The sequence below is a fragment of the Narcine bancroftii genome, unplaced genomic scaffold (genome assembly GCF_036971445.1).
Source record: "Narcine bancroftii isolate sNarBan1 unplaced genomic scaffold, sNarBan1.hap1 Scaffold_168, whole genome shotgun sequence".
NCBI lineage: Eukaryota > Metazoa > Chordata > Chondrichthyes > Torpediniformes > Narcinidae > Narcine > Narcine bancroftii.
The window spans coordinates 1,441-19,842 of NW_027211903.1; the positions used below are offsets into that span (position 1 = coordinate 1,441).

Here is an 18,402-nt window from a genome sequence, read left to right on the forward strand (position 1 = left end):
GGTGCAAGGTGCAAGGTGCAAGGAACTCTCGGTACTGCTGCACGTGGGGCAGGTGTGGCCCATCCCCACACCTTCACCCTGGCAATTCCCAAAACAGTCTTCCTCTTCATGTGGGGGTCCAAAATGGGTAGAGTCTGGAGAAGGACCATGTTCGTCATCAATCAATGGGGGCAAGAGTGTAACCGGCATGGCCATGATTGTGTGTGGCTGTGCGTGGAACCAAAGAGCAAGGGCACCAAAAGCTGCTATGTGCTGAGGTTCTACCTGGTTCAGGTGTTGCGAAAGATTTGTCTGGCCCTGGTACCACACAATGTCCCAGTCAGCAGGACTTTGCCACATCACCTTCCTGGGAATGGTTTCATTGACAAACAATTTTGACCAAAAGGGCATCAGGCAATGGTCAGCAGAGAATTGCTGACATAGAGAGTCTAGGATTCGATGGGATACATAGGGGTGGTTCCCTGAGCAGAGCATCCAGAGCTGCTGGAAGACCAGAAACTCGGTGAAAGATGCCCTTTGGTCTGCCTGAAATCCAGATGGGGGTAGCAAACATGATGAAATTTGCCCAAAGCAAAGGGAGGAAGGTTTAGGGTAGATATCAGGGGTATCTACCCAGAGTTGTGGGAGCCAGGAATGCCTTGCCAGGAGTGGTGATGAAGGCCAAACATTAGGTGCTTTTCAGGGGTTCTTAGTCACATTGAGGGACTGAGACCAAGGAGGATATTCTCCAACAGCAGAGGGTGGCAGTAACCACAAGGTGTCAAAGTGGTGGCAATGAAGCTAAACAGAGACCATCTAAGGTGACTGTGCGCCCGTCTGCAGGAATTTGGACTAACTATAAATCTTGCTTAGTGCCAGTTCAGGCTGGAAACTTTCAACTTCTTGGGGCGTCAAATCAATAGGCACATAACTAAACCCCTGCTTAAAAAGGTAGAGGCTGTTCTGTACTTCCACAAACCTCCCCCCACAGTGAAGGGGTTGCAGGAATTCACCGGTACGATTAATTTTTATCAACGATTCATATCGTTAGTGGCCCGCATCTTGTGGAGAAAGGTAAAGACATTACCTGGGACAATGAGGATTTGGAGGGGTTCCTGAAGGCCAAGGACGCACTGGCCAACACCACCCTTCTGGTACACACCAGGCTAGAAACACCCAAATTCTCACAGTAGATGCTTCCAGCACACCAGTACGAGGCACACTGGAGCAATTCATCGAAGGGCAATGGCAGCCCCTGGCCTTCTTTAGCAGACACCTCTGGCCACCTGAACTCAACTACAGCACCTTTGGTTGAGAGCAATTGGTGCTGTACCTGGCTGTCAGGCACTCAGGTATTTTTTGGACGGTAGACAATTCAGAGTCTTCATGGACCAGAAGCCGTTAACTTTTGCCTTCAATAAAGTGTTGGACCCGTGGTCGGCCAGGCAGCAGCGACTCCTCTCATATGAGTCTGAGTTCACGACAGACATTCAACACATCGTGGGTGACGCACTACCTCACCTCGCAATCAAGTCTGTCCAGGCCCTGTCCCAGGGAATAGACTATTTCGCCCTCGGCAGGTGATGGCAGGAAGACCCTGAGATCCTTGCATGCAGCACAGCAGTTTCAAGGCTCAGGCTGGAGGATGTTGCCATCGACCCTGATAAGTAGACATTCCTCTGCGACATTTCAATGGCAAACCCTGCCTCATCATGCCGGCAGCATGGAGATGACAGTTTTTGATGAGATGCACAACCTAACGCACCCAGCCATCAGTCCTGTCAAAATGGTGGTCAGTAGGTTTGTCTTGCAGAGACTCCGGAAACAGATTGTCACTGGGCCAAGACCTGCACACTCTGCCAGATGACCAAAATGCAGACATACGTGAAGGCATCACCCCCAGACATTCAAGTCAGCACCACATAGTTTCAGCCACGTCTACATTGACATTGTAGGGTCACTACCGGCCTCCCACGGGGCCTTCTCACCATGATTGCTTGCTCCATGAGGTTCCCCGAGGCGGTCCAGCTGGCTGACACAACACTTATGTCCTCTATTAAATTGGAAGCAGTAATAAAGATGAAGGAGTGATTGATAATAAATAGTCTCCCTTGTAGTTGGGGTACAATGTATTTCTTGAGATCAGAGGAATCCAGGAGCCAGCACAAAGTGATCCTGTGTTTCCCAATGATTTGATAGTTGGGGTAGTAGTAAGTGGAAGGGCCGAAGGGTCTCCTGCTCCTTCGACTGCCTCTCTTTTCTGTCTTGCGATGCTGATTGGGTGTGGCTGTGTTGTATCGCTCGCTGATTGGTTGCTTCAGTTGCACAAGCCAATGGGCTGATTCGGTGAGGCCGCTATTGAATTGGAAGCTGAAGTAGGGTTAGATTGATGGGCGTGTTCGCGTGCTGATTGGCTCTTGCTGTGAGGAGGCGGGAAGTTGGCGGTGGCGTCTTCTGCTCGGGGTCCGTCGCGTCACAGCGGGTCTAACGGGAAGAAGTTAGCGGCGGCGCCAGGACCTTCCTCAGCCGCGCGGTCCAGGGAAAGCGGGCGACCCACAGCCCGATGGGACCCACCCGTGAGAGGCTGGTACCGACAGGGTGTTTGGGTGGAGCTGAGGCGTCGGTGCGAGGCCGGAGGCCGCGGGGTAACTGGCAGCGGGAGGGGGCGGGAGAGGGGTAAGAAGGAGATTGGAACGTCTTTGGTTGGCGCATGCGCGATGGGTTCGCCACTTGGCGTTCGGTTTGCGCATGTGCGGCTGATACACATGTGCCAAATGACGGCCACAAAGCGAAAGCTTAGCGCAAGCGCGAACTGATGACTCGCGCATGCGCACAGAAATTAAGATGGCTGCCCCCAGCCGATGGACCCCGAGACACTGAGTTACAAACTCAATCCGCACATGTCTCTGTTCTCATTTGGAAAATCATTTGATGTTAAAAATAGGCTCTTAGACTTCAGGGCTCCTCACACGGGGGAAATCTCCGACTTGCGACCGTTTTGGAATCTGACTGATCATTCGGGCTCCATGACGGTCGCAAGTCGGGTCGCTTCGGAAGGGATGGAAAACCAATCCATTTTTCTTTGCTTCCCAATGCTCATAGAATGTGTCTGATTCCATCCGTTTTTCCTGATGTAGGATCACATTCTTCATCAAGATAGATGATATTTTTTAAAGTTGTGTCACTTGAACAATAATGTTCCTCCCCTTCTGATCCTGACTTACCGTGTGGGAAGCAGAAGTATCTTCACAGAATTTGCTCGAGACAAAATTGAGAACAAAGATCTTTATTATACTATTACAACAATGCAAAGTTGGGTGCTTCCCCTTACCCTGGGAATACACACAGATACTGAGGCAGACCCAACTTTTATACATTTCATTTCAGTACAGAGATACCTTCCCCCTAACATTCTTCTGCCTCCTGCATTGGTTTAGCATTAGGTAGTTCCACCCACGTGGATTCTAACTTCTTATCAGTTTATGTGCCTATCTGCAAACTTGTTAGCCAGGAAATATCATGAATTTGTTCTTTACTCATTAACCAATCCCCAAGACTTGCTAAAGCTATTTACTTGCTATCCTGTTTTGAAGATACTTATTTTATTATACTTTTATAACCCTTCCTAACCCTTCCTCCCATTCCAGCATCCCTTCACCCTGATTTAACCCATAAAACTTCATTTCTAATGAGCACTTGCTTGATTCCTCACATTCCAGTATCCCTTATCCTTAAGTTAACCCATTATACTTCATCCTTATTTAGCACTTGCTTGACTCCTCACATTCAAGTATCCCTTACACCATGTGTTTAAAATGTAATGTTTCTCAGTTACTTGTCCGAATGCCTTGAAAAATAGAGGGACTTTGGTGTTAACAATACAGCGTAAAGATTTCACCACCTTTTAAATTTATGATCTCTGAATTTCTGGTCATGTTTTCTATTTTGGTTGGTGTATCTTGCAGACCTATTTGGTTGCAGCAAGTAAGAAGTTATCACCATGTAGCATCCGCTGCGGCAGCGCTACCAAATAAAGAGACGTCCACACAAGGTAGTGTAAAACAAAGACTGGATTTACTGGTTTAAATTCCCCACATGTGCTTGCTGGCCTGGCCACTTCTGTTGACGTACCCTTTGACTTCCAGCAGACTTGCATCATTACGTCACTCTCCGGCCGGCTGGCCGCTACACGAAGTGAAGGACTCCTCAGCCCGCACATGGTGCTAGACGCGGGCTCCTTCTTGGCAATGAAGGGGTGTCTGTGCCATCTTGGACTGTCTGAGTGTTGCAGAGATTTGGCCTTTTTTGCTTGCCCCGTTGCTTGGCACTACAATGTCTGTGTTTATAAGGGGGAAATTATTTCAATGTTTTATTTACTTTTGTTACAGAATTCTTCCTAGATTATCTGTGTAACATTGAAGGTTTTGGGTTTTCATGAACAGCGATCATGATTCTACTCATAATTTGGTGACAAAATGGATGGGACACTTTTTACTAATGCCCCATGTGAATCAAAATTAAAATGAAGTGACAAAATTAGGAAGGTTTGTTTCCCCTTCTTTTTAAGCAGGATGTCAGGATGATTTTCATCTTGCTTGCTGAATTAAAATGTGATTTGTCTGTTCTTAATGGGAGCTGCCATATTGGCATTGCAAGGAGAGATGGGAAATGGGTCAGGTCCTTGGTGGTCCCAGTAATGCAATGCAGAAAGATGTCACGGGGCTGAATGTTGTTTAGGGAGGGAGAGGGTATTAATTTTTAGGAAACATGTGGCCAGCCACCTATCAATATTTTTTCTCAAATAGAAACTCCTGCTAGTAGAAGCCATTTCCTACTTTGAACAGGCCAAATTGTCATTATCTAAGAAGATATTGTTACAAGTCCAAAGGACCCCAAAACCCAGCAGCAATAGACATTCACCAGGACATGTGGTTTTTAAAACAGAAGTTCTTTTTAATCAACTTTAAACATGAAAATAGAATGAAACTTTTAACTTAACTAACCCAAATTAACCCCCTCCTAATTCTAAGCACACATGTTTGTAATGTGTTTAAATTTTATGAAAAGGTCTTTGTTTCACAGTTCAATCTCTCTTCTCCTACTTCCAAGTTCTCTGGATCCAGGCAATTCTTCTGCTGTGCACAGAATTGATCATGTATAAATTTCACCAGGTTTTGGTGCTCGAAAGGTAAATGTTTACCGCTCAGGTAAAGGTTCTTGTAGGGTTTGCAGAGAGTGATTTGTTGTTCCAGGATTTCCACAACTGAGGTACCACCATGAGTCACCTCAATGTCTCGCTGATCAAACTTGCCCCGTCAGGGTTTTCCAGATGGTAACTTCTTTCTTTAAGCTACCACAGAGTTCCATTCCTCTTATTCCAAACAACAGGAGTTCTTTCTTCTGCTCAAGCTGTTGTTAGATAAACAAAACCCAGGAGTGACTTTCCTGTAAGCACCCTGCAGAAAGGTACTTGCAGCCATCCTGGCTCCATTTCCAAACAATGGTCATTCATTTTATGACATCAGTTCGGTTAACACCTACTTGTGTATGTGCATAAATCTTCAATGTTTCAAATAAGATCTGTTTTAAAAGGTATGTATGTATGTATGTAACCTACACTAAATCTTACCAAAATCGCAAATATTACCAAATTCTCCAAATGTATTTATTCATTACAATATCACGTAAGGAGCATTTAAGAGACTCTTAGACAGGCATACATGGGTGAAAGAAAAACAGGTTGTAGAGGGCGCCACCGTCAGTTCACAGACTTACCTGACACATTGTGGGCTAACAGTGCTGGACGCCAAAGTACAGCCAGTGGATCAGATGAAGGCCCAGGGCTATAAAGCTGATAGCTTTAACGTGATGGTCCTATGGACCAGCAGTTGTTCGCCAATGAGCTCATTAACGTGCAGGGAATAAAAGATCTGTATGTCTGCAATAAACCAGTCTTGAGTTGACTACCTTTGTTTGTGTTTGCCCTTATTTAGTAGCCGCTACACATTGGTGATCCCAAAGTTAAGATTTAATGAATTTGAATCATTATGGAAAAGGAGGACATTTCAACAGCAGGAACAACTGCTGCCGCCATGACAGTTAATGCAGTTGGGCTTCATTTGCCTCCTTTCTGGACACATCAGCCACAAATTTGGTTTCTTCAAGCTGAAACCCAGTTTCATTTTTGGGGTATAATGGCAGAAGACACAAAATTTTGGCAAGTCGTGATTACATTGGGCGTGGCCACTGCATTGCCAGTAAGCAAGTTTTCTGCTCATCCTCCAGCAGAAGACCAGGGCACCAGGTTCCGGTAGTTTCTTCTTGACACATTGGAACTTACTTGATGAGCGTGGATTTGAACGTGGGAGGCCAAACTGACAAGAATCCATCATACCTGATGAATGAGATGCTGGCGTTGTCAGATGGTCCTTCCCATTGTCTGCTTTTTTAAACCTTATTTCTGTCAAAAATTCCCGCTCACGTGGCCATACACATTGGTAACATGGATTTTCACCATCTCCATGACGTGGCTCAAGAGGCTGACAGGCTCTATCGTACTCCGACACAAGAGTCTGCCCCAATACATCCTGTTTCTGTTGCAGAAGCATCTCCCGCATCCTACCAAACTCCAGTATCTGCAGTCCAAACCAAGAAAGAGGAACATGCTGATGTACATCGAGAGTGGTGATTTTACCATCGCCACTGGGGAAACTATGCCCATAAGTGCATCCAGCATGTACCTACTACAAAAAGAAGTCGGAAAACAAGAGCGCTGGAAGCTGGCATATATACAGGCCTATTGTATCTTCAGGACGATGCAGGTAAGCACAAATTTCTTGTAGACACAGGTGCTGAATTTAGTTTGCCGACCTATTTTGAAAGGACTCAAAAAACAGCACTTGACCCTGAGAGGGGCGAATGAAACTGCCATTCCAAGTTTTGGCACTAGATGAGTCGGAATAGGTGGAACCACGTTACATTGGAATTGTGTCCTCGCTTCTGTCGCTCAACCTATTTTGGCTGTGGATTTTTTATGTTCCCACAACTTATTGGTAGACATAAAGCAGAGTAAACTAGTTCACATCACCATCTTTCAGACATATCCACTGGCATGCATCAAGGGGAGAGTTTCACAGCTCGGAGTACATACGTTACACATGGATGCATATACTGGTCTACTCCCTGAATTTCCCCATATTCTCACCCTGAACTCCAATGCCTCAAGAATAGTCCATGGTGGGTCTCATTACATAGACACATCAGGCCCACTGGCCCATGTCAGGGCTCAGCGTCTGGTGCTTGATAAATTGTGGCAGAATTTAAAGCAATGGAAGAATTGGGTATCATCCGATGCTCAAAGAGCCCTTGGACCTCACCTTTGCATATGGTAGTCAAGGAGACAGGCAGATGGAGACACTGCGGCAACTACTGTAGGCTTCATGATGACACAACACCTGACAGATACCCAATTCCACACATACAGCATTTCGCCGCCCATCTACATCATTGCCGCATACTTTCAAAGATTGATTTGGTTAAGGGATATTATCTGATACCAATTCATGAGAATGATATGACCAAGACAGCAATTATTACGCCGTTTGGTCTTTATGAATTCCTCAGAATGCCATTTGGTATGAATGCCATGCAAACTTTTCAGTTGCTTATGGACGCTCTTGGCAGAGATTTAGACTTTGCGCTTATTTATTTGGACGACTTCCTTGTAGCAGTCAAAATGAGCAAGGTCACCGCCTCCATTTGTGCTGCCTTTTCCAATGGCTCCAAGACTTTGGACTGACAATTAATCTTGAGAAGTGTCAATTTGGCAAGTGAACCATAGAATTCTTAAGGCATAAAATTACAGCAGACGGCATATCTCCATTATCAGGCAAGGTAGACGACATCCATAAAATCTCCAGACCTGTCACTGTCAAACGGCTGGAAAAGGTTTTGGGAATGATAATTTTTTAATCACAGATTTATTCCTGGGATTGCTGACATCCTGCAACCCCTGTTTGACATCATCTCTGCTCCAAACAAAAACATTACTAGACCTCAGAGGCAGAGGTTGCATTTATGTCCGCCAAATAATTATTAGCCAAAGCAGCAATGCTTGCGCATCCAAATCCTGAAACTGCATTGATGCCTCAGGAACAGCTGTGAGTGCAGATCTGGAACATACGTCAATGGCCATTATCAGCCCCTTGCCTTCTTGAGTCGTCATCTAAGACCAGCAGAAATTAAATACAGCACCTTTGATTGAGAGCTATTAGCACTTTATCTGTCTATAAGGCACTTTCGTTATATCTTGTAAGGTCGACATTTCACCATATTCACAGACCATAAACTTCTAATTTTCACCTTGAGCAAATTCACAGATCTTTGGTTGGCAAGACAACAACTACATTTGTCCTACATTTCGGAGTTTACTACGGACATACGTCATATTTCAGGAAGGGACAATCTGGTCGCAGATGTGCTCTCTAGATCAAGTGTGTGCCATATTCAAGGTGGAGTCAACATTGCTGAACTGGCTGCGGCACAATCTGCGGATCCGGATATACAGGCACACAGTATAGCTATCACTGGACTCGACATTCAACAGGTGGCACCACAACATGACATTCACAATTTATCACACCCATCCATCTGGACTTCAGTCAAAGTAATGTCAAATAAGTACATGTGACATGGGCTGAAAAAAGACGTCACTCAATGGACCCGATCGTGTATATCCTGCCAATCTGAAAATTCCGCACCACACCAAGGCACCCCTGCAGTCTTTCCTGACAATACGCAGAAGATTAGAGCATGTGGATGTGGTTGGACCATTACCAGTATCACAGGACACGAGGGATATTCTCACGGTAGTTGACCACTTCACACGCTGGCCAGAGGCCATTCCATTACCAGTCAGTAACACTGAGGCATATGCTAAAACATTCATCTTAAATTGGATGTGCCGACACACATAACCGTGGACCACAGTTCACTTTGGCATTATGGGCTTCCTTGTCTCATTTTTTTGGTACACAGTTGCACCACACTACTGCGTACCATCTGCAGTCCAATGGCCTGGTGGAACGTTTCCATCATCAACTTAAATCTTCACTGAAGGCCCGACGCACTGGTCTCAACTGAGTCGATGAACTACATTAGGTTCTATTAGGAGTATTAACAAAAGAAAATCTGTCTGCATCATCTGGAGAATTGATGTTTCGTCCGGCCCTTATGGTTCCAGGAGATATTCACTTTAGAAGCAATTCAGACATGGACATCCTTTAACAACTCCGCAAGGGTATTGCTAACAGCAAACCATCCTCCACCAACTGGCATGGCAAACCTAGCCAACAAGTGCCCCAATCACTATTAAACACTGAATTCGTATTCATACGAAGACAGGTTCCACAGGCACCCTTATTAAAACCACATGAAGGACCATTTTGTTTCATTAAGAGATATGGAGTGGTATATACATTGGACATCGGGGGGCATCCACAGCTATTCAGCATGGACAGACTTAAACCCGCCATACGACCCTACTTCATCAGTTCAGTGCCATCAACCCAGGCGACATGGACGTCTGCCTAAATCAAGCGTATCTGGCATTTTAAGTTATAGTGACGATTTTGGGGGGTGTGATATAGCGAGTGCACAGCGCGGTATTGTGAACCGCCACCGTCAGTTCATAGACTTAATTGACAGATCGCGGGCTAACAGAGCTGGGTGCCAAAGTACAGCAAGTGGATCAGTTGAAGCCCCTGCCTAAAGGTGCGGGGCGCTAATGGCTCGTAGCTTTAACCTGTTGGTCCTGTGGACCAGAAGGTATTCACTAACGAGCTCATTAACAGGCAGAAAATAAAAGGTCTGTGTATGTCTGCAATAAACCAGTCTTGAGTTGACTACCATTGTGTGTGTTTGCCTTTATTTAGTAACATCTACCGCAGTAGCCGCTACAGGGCATTATTTTTTTTGTTAGAAATATCTAGATCAGCACAACATTTTGGGCCAAAGGGCTTGTACCGTCCTGTAATATTCTGTTATTTCGGTTATTGCTTGACTTTGAATATCTGCTGTAAGCAATGTGAGACTTCAATAATGTAGCAAATGTGCACAGCAACATTGGAGTCAGGAGTTTGTATCTCCTGGTTGACTTGAGCTTTGTGAAGGGTTGTATCTGGATTTGAGTCGTTTGACACCTTGTCCATGGAAATTGTGGCTCAAAAGCTACTGAAGTATTTGGAAACATCGTCATCGGTCCTCTTTCAAACTCGTCTGAATTTCTTGGATGAAGAAACATTGCTCTGAAACTTACTCTGTGAGAGTTTATTTTCCTCTCTTGCAGGAGGTTTCCGAATCTCTTCCACATGATGAATCTGTTCTCTTTTCAAAGAGAGAGTGGAGTGGCTATTTTCTTCCACAATGATTCCATAAACCCAGTCAAGGACTGAACTCAGTCACCATTTAAAAATGGTTATGTTGCAAATACAAGATCACTTTTACTTTATTCTTCAAAAGTGGCCATTTCCATGGACACAACGAGGCTGCCCTCTTGATCTCAAAGAGACAGAAGTGGTCTTTCTCCTTAAAATCCACTTGTTACTCCTGGTCAAAGGAGAAGACTATGTAACTGTACCATCTCTGATGACTGTATGTTCAATCCTCTCTTCCCTACAGGATGGACAACAACTTCTGCATCTCGTTTGTAATGTTTCTCCAAAATGTCTCATCACATGACATGTGCCACCATTTCTTCCTTTGAAGTCCACTATGTCTCTTCAAAAGGATGAATCATGAGCCAACGGACTCCAGCCTGTCTGCGCAGGAACTTGAATCAAGAACTTGCTTATTCAAACCGCTGCCATCTCTCAGCACTCTATTGACTTAGTTTCAATTTTAAAAAATACACCTAATCAACAGATGGTCTCTCCGTTTGACCAGCAGTCTTTCCTTCCTTCACAAATTCTTCAGGTTTTAATAAAGCAAACATTCCATTGTTCTTAGTATCTCAAGAACCATTAAAACTTGCATTTTAAGTATGAGCTGTTTTGTGAAGTGTTTGTGTTTGTGACCTACACAACTCCTACAATCCATCTCTTTCAAAAACATGTCAATATACAATTTTTAAATATATAATCTGTCACTGGTCAGATGGAGCATAGGAGTTGTGATAAAATCAATGGTGTCCTTGCAAAGGAAAAGGGGGATGAGATATAATCCAGGTAGCTCTGGCAAGTTGAGTTTGTAATAGTTTGAAACTTGAACCTCTCTCTCTATTTCAGGAGACAATTTACTGTCATGTAATTAAAAAGTGTCATATCACACAAAATTGCTTTTTTCCTGCTGTGAGGCAGACAGATTCGCCATTGGCAGAAATTGCCTGAAATGCCTTTTGCAGTCAGAGAAAGAAGCAAAAGAGAGTCGTGCTCTCCCCCTTCCCCTCTTCCACCCCCCCCCCCACCCTGATCCCTGGGCCAAGTCACTGAGGGCTTGTGGATTCTCTTTCAATGCTCATAGACTAATCCAAGTCATTGGCAATGCGTGCTCCTGTTTTGAACCTCTGACACGATTAGGAACCAATTCTTCTTTGGCTTGGCTTCGCGGACGAAGATTTATGGAGGGGGTAAATGCCCATGTCAGCTGCAGGCTTGTTTGTGGCTGACAAGTCCGATGCGGGACAGGCAGACATGGTCGCAGGGGAAAATTGGTTGGTTGGGGTTGGGTGTTGGGTTTTTCCTCCTTTGCCTTTTGTCAGTGAGGTGGGCTCTGCGGTCTTCTTCAAAGGAGTTTGATGCCCGCCGAACTGTGAGGCGCCAAGATGCATGGTTTGAGGCGATATCAGCCCACTGGCAGTGGTCAATGTGGCAGGCACCAAGAGATTTCTTTAGGCAGTCCTTGTACCTTTTCTTTGGTGCACCTCTGTCATGGTGGCCAGTGGAGAGCTCGCCATATAACACAATCTTGGGAAGGTGATGGTCCTCCATTCTGGAGGTGTGACCCACCCAGCGCAGCTGGATCTTCAGCAGTGTGGACTCGATGCTGTCGACCTCTGCCATCTCGAGTACTTCGACGTTAGGGATGAAAGCGCTCCAATGAATGTTGAGGATTAGCACCCACTCATATCACAAGTCTGATACCTGATACTCTTTTAGCCAGTTTCGAACCAGTCTCTAGCAATCCACGGCCTGGTGTGAGTTCCTTGACTGCTTTCTCCAGAAGCCCACAACCTGCTTGGGTTCCTCTCCTCTAATTTCCAATAGCCTATCACCTATGTGGGTCCTTCAGCAGCAGAACCCCTCATTGGTCTGGTTCCATGGTCACTGACCTGTGGATTGAATCCTCTGCTTCTCAGATGTTGATTGTGTGTGGTCTTCCTGTTTTCTGGTGCCCTGTGTTAGTTCTCCGCTTCCCCAGAGTTTGTGGTGGCGAGGAAATCCAACACATCTAAATAAACATTTTACAACTTAGAGGAGAATCTCGTATGTCTAGAAGGATGGAAAGGGCATTATTATAAATTGAAGTCTAATATTTGAATATTCAGGTGCCAAATTTGCAAAAACATAGAGTATATATTTCTCAAACTAATGTAATTTTTTCCAAAGACATAAAACTTTGAAATTTTGCATGTCATCTTGGCATCCCTAAAAATATATCTGATTTCCGAGAAAGTGAAATACATTTCCTCATCACCGCTAACATTAATTTAACAAATTTCAATTGATACTTTAATAGTTTAAATTTGATCCTTGTTCCTTCAATATTTCCTAATAAAGGTAAGGTTGGATTTTGAAGAAAAACAACTCCTATAACTTGTTCCAAAAAATTTGTAATTCTCCCCAAAAAGATCTTGCATAAGGACAAAGCTAGGTTGAATGCAAGGAAGTTGCTACATCTTCACCACCCCTAAAACATTGATCTGATAATTCTGATATTATTCTATTCAATTTCTCTGGTGTAAGAAGTAACTGTAGAAGAAAAAAACTAGTTGTGAATTCCTTCATCACTGCTGCAGTGTGGAACTCTGGTCAATAGATCCAAAATGCTGAGTTGAAGTGAATTAATACAACTCCCTTGGATCACGTGATCTCTGTGGCCAAATTATCTTCCTATAGAGCTTTTCATATCCAACTGCCTGAGTCACCTTACTCCAAGAGCAGCTTCAGATAAAATCCTTGGTGACATCTGCTACATTACTGATGTAAAAAGAATTAAACTGAACTAATTTATGTCTTACATGGAGATCCTTACATGGATATGCCCATATTTGCCAATCAATTACAATATTCAGATCCATTTCCCACCTTTGTCTCGACTTAAGAACTCCTCATTTAAAAGTTCGTACTTGTAATGAAGAGGCCATTATCGAAGTAAATTTTTTAACAATTCCTCTAGGAAGAATTTCTATTTCAGTATAACATGGTTGGTCCGAACTTATCCTTCAAATATGCTCGTAGTTGGAAATAGCAAAAAAGATTGCTATGAGTTATATGATAATAATTTATCAGTTGCTCTGATGACATTAGTTGACCCCTTTTCATAACAATCTTCCAAATTTATAATCCCCTTACGAAACAAAACCAGCTATCCAGAAATTTATGATCCTTTGAAAAAGATACGACGATTTTGAATCAAAGCCATTCTGGGTGATGTACATTCACTTAGACCAATTTCATCATTTATTTTATTCCATATATTAAACAAATGTTTCAAAATGGTGTATCTTTATCACCAACCATTAATATCAAATCCCACTTGTAGATAAATTCTTCTGCTTTTCTCTCTCCTATTTTATTTGATGTCAATGTTTCTCTTTCAAAAAAGGAAGCAAGAAATCTCATTTGAGCTGCTCGATAACTATTTTTAAAATCAGGAAGCTGTAGTCCTGTCAATGCAGAATTTGCATTGGGTCACTTGTAACATGGCATTCAATCGGAAATGGGTTCACATGACATAAAACCACCATGTAGACTGTTTTCTATGAATGGAATACAAGAGGAGGGTTGTCTAGGTCTTCCACAGGATTTAGATCACAAGGTCTAGGAGCAGAAGTAGGCCCATCGAGTCTGTTCCACCATTCTGCCACTCAGCCCCACTGCCCAACTTTCTACCCATAACCCTTGATTCCTTGATTAATCAAATACCTGTCAATCTCTGCCTTAAATATACCCAATGATCTCAGTTCACAGATTCACAACCCATTGACAAAATCAATTTTTCCACATCTGTTTTATCACCCTTTTATCCTGTAATTATGCTCTCTTGTCGTAGAGTCACCTACCATGGGAAGCATCTTTGCCATATCTTCCAGCATTTGAAATGCCTCTGAGGTCCCCCTTATCCTTCTGTACTCCAACTAGTACAGTCGAAGAGTCAACAATTGTTCCTAATAAACTAACCCTATCATTCCTGATATTCAAGTAAATCATCTTTGAACCTCCTCCAACACCAGCACATCTTTTCTCAAATACGGCATCCAAAACTCTAATTCTGATTGAATGGAAAGACAATTCTCCAACAACACATACACAACGGTTAAATGATATTATGTCTTGTCGATATTAAAAAAAAATTGGAGTAAAATAATAACTTTCAAAAGATTCAAGGGTCCATTAATGGACTATTATCATAACTTTAAGAATTAAGGTTGTTCAGAAGCTTGGTGCTGTGTTACGAGACCAGAGGATCTCAAAACCCAGCAGAAATAGATATTCACCTGAAAAATGGTTACTTAAACAAAAGTTGATTTTAATTATTTTTAAACATGAAAATGGAATTACACTTTAACTTATCACTATTTTACTACTTCAACTTACTTTATCTAACTTAACCCCCTTCTAATTCTAAGTGCACATGTGTGTAATGTGTGTGTAAGTTCAGAAAAGTTCTTTAGTTCACAGTCTCATTCCTCCAAGTTCACTGGTTGCAGGCCATTCTGATACTGTGCACAGAATTTAAGTTCACCAGATTTTGGTGCTCTAAATATCAATGATTACAGTTCAGGAAGGTTCTTGATGGTTTTCAGAGAGAGGTGTGTTTTTCAGGGAAGTATTAGGGTGTTTTTGACTCAACGTACCAGCATCTGAAGTCAGTTACCTCTTCAGTAAAGCTCTGATAGCTTTAGCATGGAGCAGAGCTGAGCCAGGACTTTGCAGGTATTTAAGGGAGTGTGTGGGCAGAGTTTGTTCTGGACCAACAATCTCACCAAATGACTCTGCTTGAAATCAAGATCAAACCATTTTGAGGAATACAACAGGAATTGTTCAACAAGAGCCTGGTGTTCCCTGATGAGTTTTCTTTCAATAGTGGAAATTATTTTTTTTAAAGCCCGTTAATCTTCCTGATACAGATCTTTGTATTGAACTGACGGGTTGCAACCTGTTGTTAACTTGGAGGCCTTTAATGGGGTGACTGGGAGGTATCTTTGCTTTAACCAACCAGTTCTATTGCAATTTTCCAGCTGTAGGATGAGGTGCAGTTGCTTGCAAGTTTAGCAAGTGGGATTAAGATGTGAAACTACAGGTCACAGCGCCATTTTTGTTTTTGAAAATGCAAATATGAAAATTTTAACTTTGGTCTCCTTGGTTTGCTTAAGTTTACAGAGGAGATGTTGGGTCAAGCTGAGAAGACAGAGTTGGATGCCTATTTGGTGAATCTGCTGGGCAAAGCAGAAAGCACAAAACGAGGGTCTAAAAAAATAATGAAGCAGACTGAAGTGCCATTGAACCAAACCCAAGTAACGAATTTAATTTTGTGCAGAATACTTAAGAGACCTATTTAAATGAACAAAATCTGATTAGAAAAGAAGTTTATGGAATGTTTGGAAGTTAACATAACATAACAATTACAGCACGGAAACAGGCCATTAGGCCCTTCTAGTCCACACCGAACCAAACACCCCTCTCTAGTCCCACCTCCCTGCACAATGCCCATAACCCTCCACACCTATTCTGTCCATATATCTTGCCAACATTTCCTTGAATATTACCATCGATCTCACTTCTTCCCCTTATACTTTTGAATACCTCTATCAAATCAGATGTTCTCAATTCTCAATATTTGCCATGTTAACATAACATATAACATAACATAACAATTACAGCACGGAAACAGGCCATTAGGCCCTTCTAGTCCGCACCGAACCAAACACCCCTTTCTAATCCCACCTCCCTGCACAATGCCCATAACCCTCCATCTTCTTCTCATCCATATACCTGTCCAACCTTTTCTTAAATAATACAATTGACTCCGCCGCCACTATTTCTCCCGGAAGATCATTCCACACGGCTACCACTCTCTGAGTAAAGAATTTCCCCCTCATGTTACCTCTAAACCTCTGCCCCTTAATTCTTAACTCATGTCCTCTTGTTTTAAACTTTCCTCCTCTTAACGGAAATAGTCTATCCACATCCATTCTGTCTATCCCTTTCATAATCTTAAATACTTCTATCAAATCCCCTCTCAACCTTCTACGCTCCAAAGAATAAAGACCCAATCTGTCCAATCTCTCCCCATACTCCAGATGCTTAAACCCAGGCAACATTCTGGTAAACCTTCTCTGCACTCTCTCCACTCTGTTTATATCCTTCCTATAATTAGGCGACCAGAACTGCACACAGAACTCCAAATTAGGCCGCACCAACGTCTTATACAATCTCAACATCACCTCCCAACTCCTATATTCCATGCAATGATTGATAAAGGCCAGCATACTAAAAGCCTTCTTCACCACCCTATTCACGTGAGTTTCTACCTTCAGGGAACAATGTACCGTTACTCCTAAATCTTTCTGCTCTTCTGTATTCATCAATGCTCTCCCATTTACCACATGCGTCCTGTTCTGATTCTTCTTAGCAAAATGAAGCACCTCACACTTATCAGCATTAAATTCCATCTGCCATTTTTCAGCCCACTTTTCTAAGCAGCCCAAATCCCTCTGCAATCCTTGAAAACCTTCTTCATTATCCACTATTCCACCTATCTTAGTATCGTCTGCATATTTACTAATCCAATTCACCACCCCATCATCAAGTTGCCACAAAAAAATCTAGCATATAAATTAGATGTAAATAAGGGAAATGAACAACACAATGAGCCTGGTGTCAGAGTATCTGCCTCACTCTAACGTACATCACCGTTAAACCTTCTCCCCAATATGAGCCTGATGTCAAAGTATCTGTCTCAGTCTACCGTACATCACCATTAAAAAATCTACCCACTGTCAGAGTATCTGCCTACGTCTATCATATCCCACCATTAGACATTTTCTTAACAGTGAAACCAGTGTCACTTTGTCTGTCATAGTTTACTGTACAGCACTGTTAAACATTCTCCCCACTGTCAACCCAGTGTCACACTATCTGCGTCAGTTTCCCTGACACCACCAGTAAACCTTCTCCCCACTGTGAACCTGGTGTCATTGTTTCTGCCTCAGTCTACTGTACTTCATTGTAAAACATTCTCCCAACTGTGAAACTGGTGTCAATGTATCTTCCACAGTTTATAGTACATCACTGTTAAAGCTTTCCACTACTGTGAACTTGGTGTCACAGTATCTGCCAAAGTCTACCTTACATCACCAGTAAACCTTCTACCCACTGTGAGCCTGGTGTTACAGCATCTGCCACAGTTTGTTGTACACCCATTAAACATTCTCCCCACTATGAACATGGTGTCACAGTATCTGCCTCAGTCTACCGTACATCACAGTTAAACCTCATCCCCACTGTGGGCCTGGTGTCATGGTATTTATCTCAAATGACCATACATTGCCATTAAACCTTCTCCCCACTGTGAACCTGGTGTCACAGTATCTGACACAGTTTATCGTACATTACTGTTAAACCTTTTCATCCTGTGAACCTTGTATCACAGTATCAGACTCAGTCTACCATTCATCATCGTTTAAGCTTCTCCCCCTGTGAATCTGGTTTCACAGTATCTGCCTCAGTCAACCGTACATCACTGTTAAACTTGCTCCCCACTTTGAAGCTGGTGTCTGAGTATCTGCATACGTCTAATATACATCACCATCAAACATTCTTCCAACTGTGAAACCAGTGTCACTTTGTCTGCCCCAGTTTTTTGTACACCACTGTTATACATTCACCCCATTGTGAACCCGGTGTTACAGAATCTGCCTCAGTTTCCCTTACATCACCAGTAAACCTTCTTCCCACTGTAAGGCCAGTGTTATTGTATCTGCCAACATCTACTGTACATAACCGTTAAACCTTCTCCCCACTGTCAACCTGGTGTCACAGTACTGCCCTAGTCTAGCGTACATCACCGTTAAAATACCTTTTCACTACTGTGACCTCAGTGTCACAATATCTGCCAAAGTCTACCGTACAGCACATTAAACATTCTCCCCAATGTGAACCTGCTGTCACAGTATCTGACATAGGTTATAGTACATTATTGTTA

General features: G+C 43.1%; 1 protein-coding gene and 1 long non-coding RNA gene across 2 annotated transcripts in view; both read left to right on the top strand.

The window, feature by feature from the left end:
• The first annotated feature begins 2,414 nt into the window (after nt 1-2,414).
• LOC138750574 (uncharacterized) overlaps nt 2,415-18,402 on the top strand; it is a 217,361-nt gene continuing 201,373 nt past the window's right edge. The window contains exons 1-2 of the long non-coding RNA XR_011349390.1: nt 2,415-2,562; nt 3,945-4,030. This is a non-coding gene — a long non-coding RNA (uncharacterized lncRNA). The remainder of the gene's footprint in view (nt 2,563-3,944; nt 4,031-18,402) is intronic.
• On the top strand, nt 2,560-16,379 carry LOC138750573 (endophilin-B1-like). The gene is made up of 3 exons (XM_069912680.1): nt 2,560-2,624; nt 6,582-6,800; nt 15,572-16,379. Exons 2-3 carry the CDS (start codon nt 6,642-6,644, stop codon nt 15,755-15,757), a joined length of 345 nt encoding a protein of 114 aa, XP_069768781.1. The 5' UTR covers nt 2,560-2,624; nt 6,582-6,641; the 3' UTR covers nt 15,758-16,379.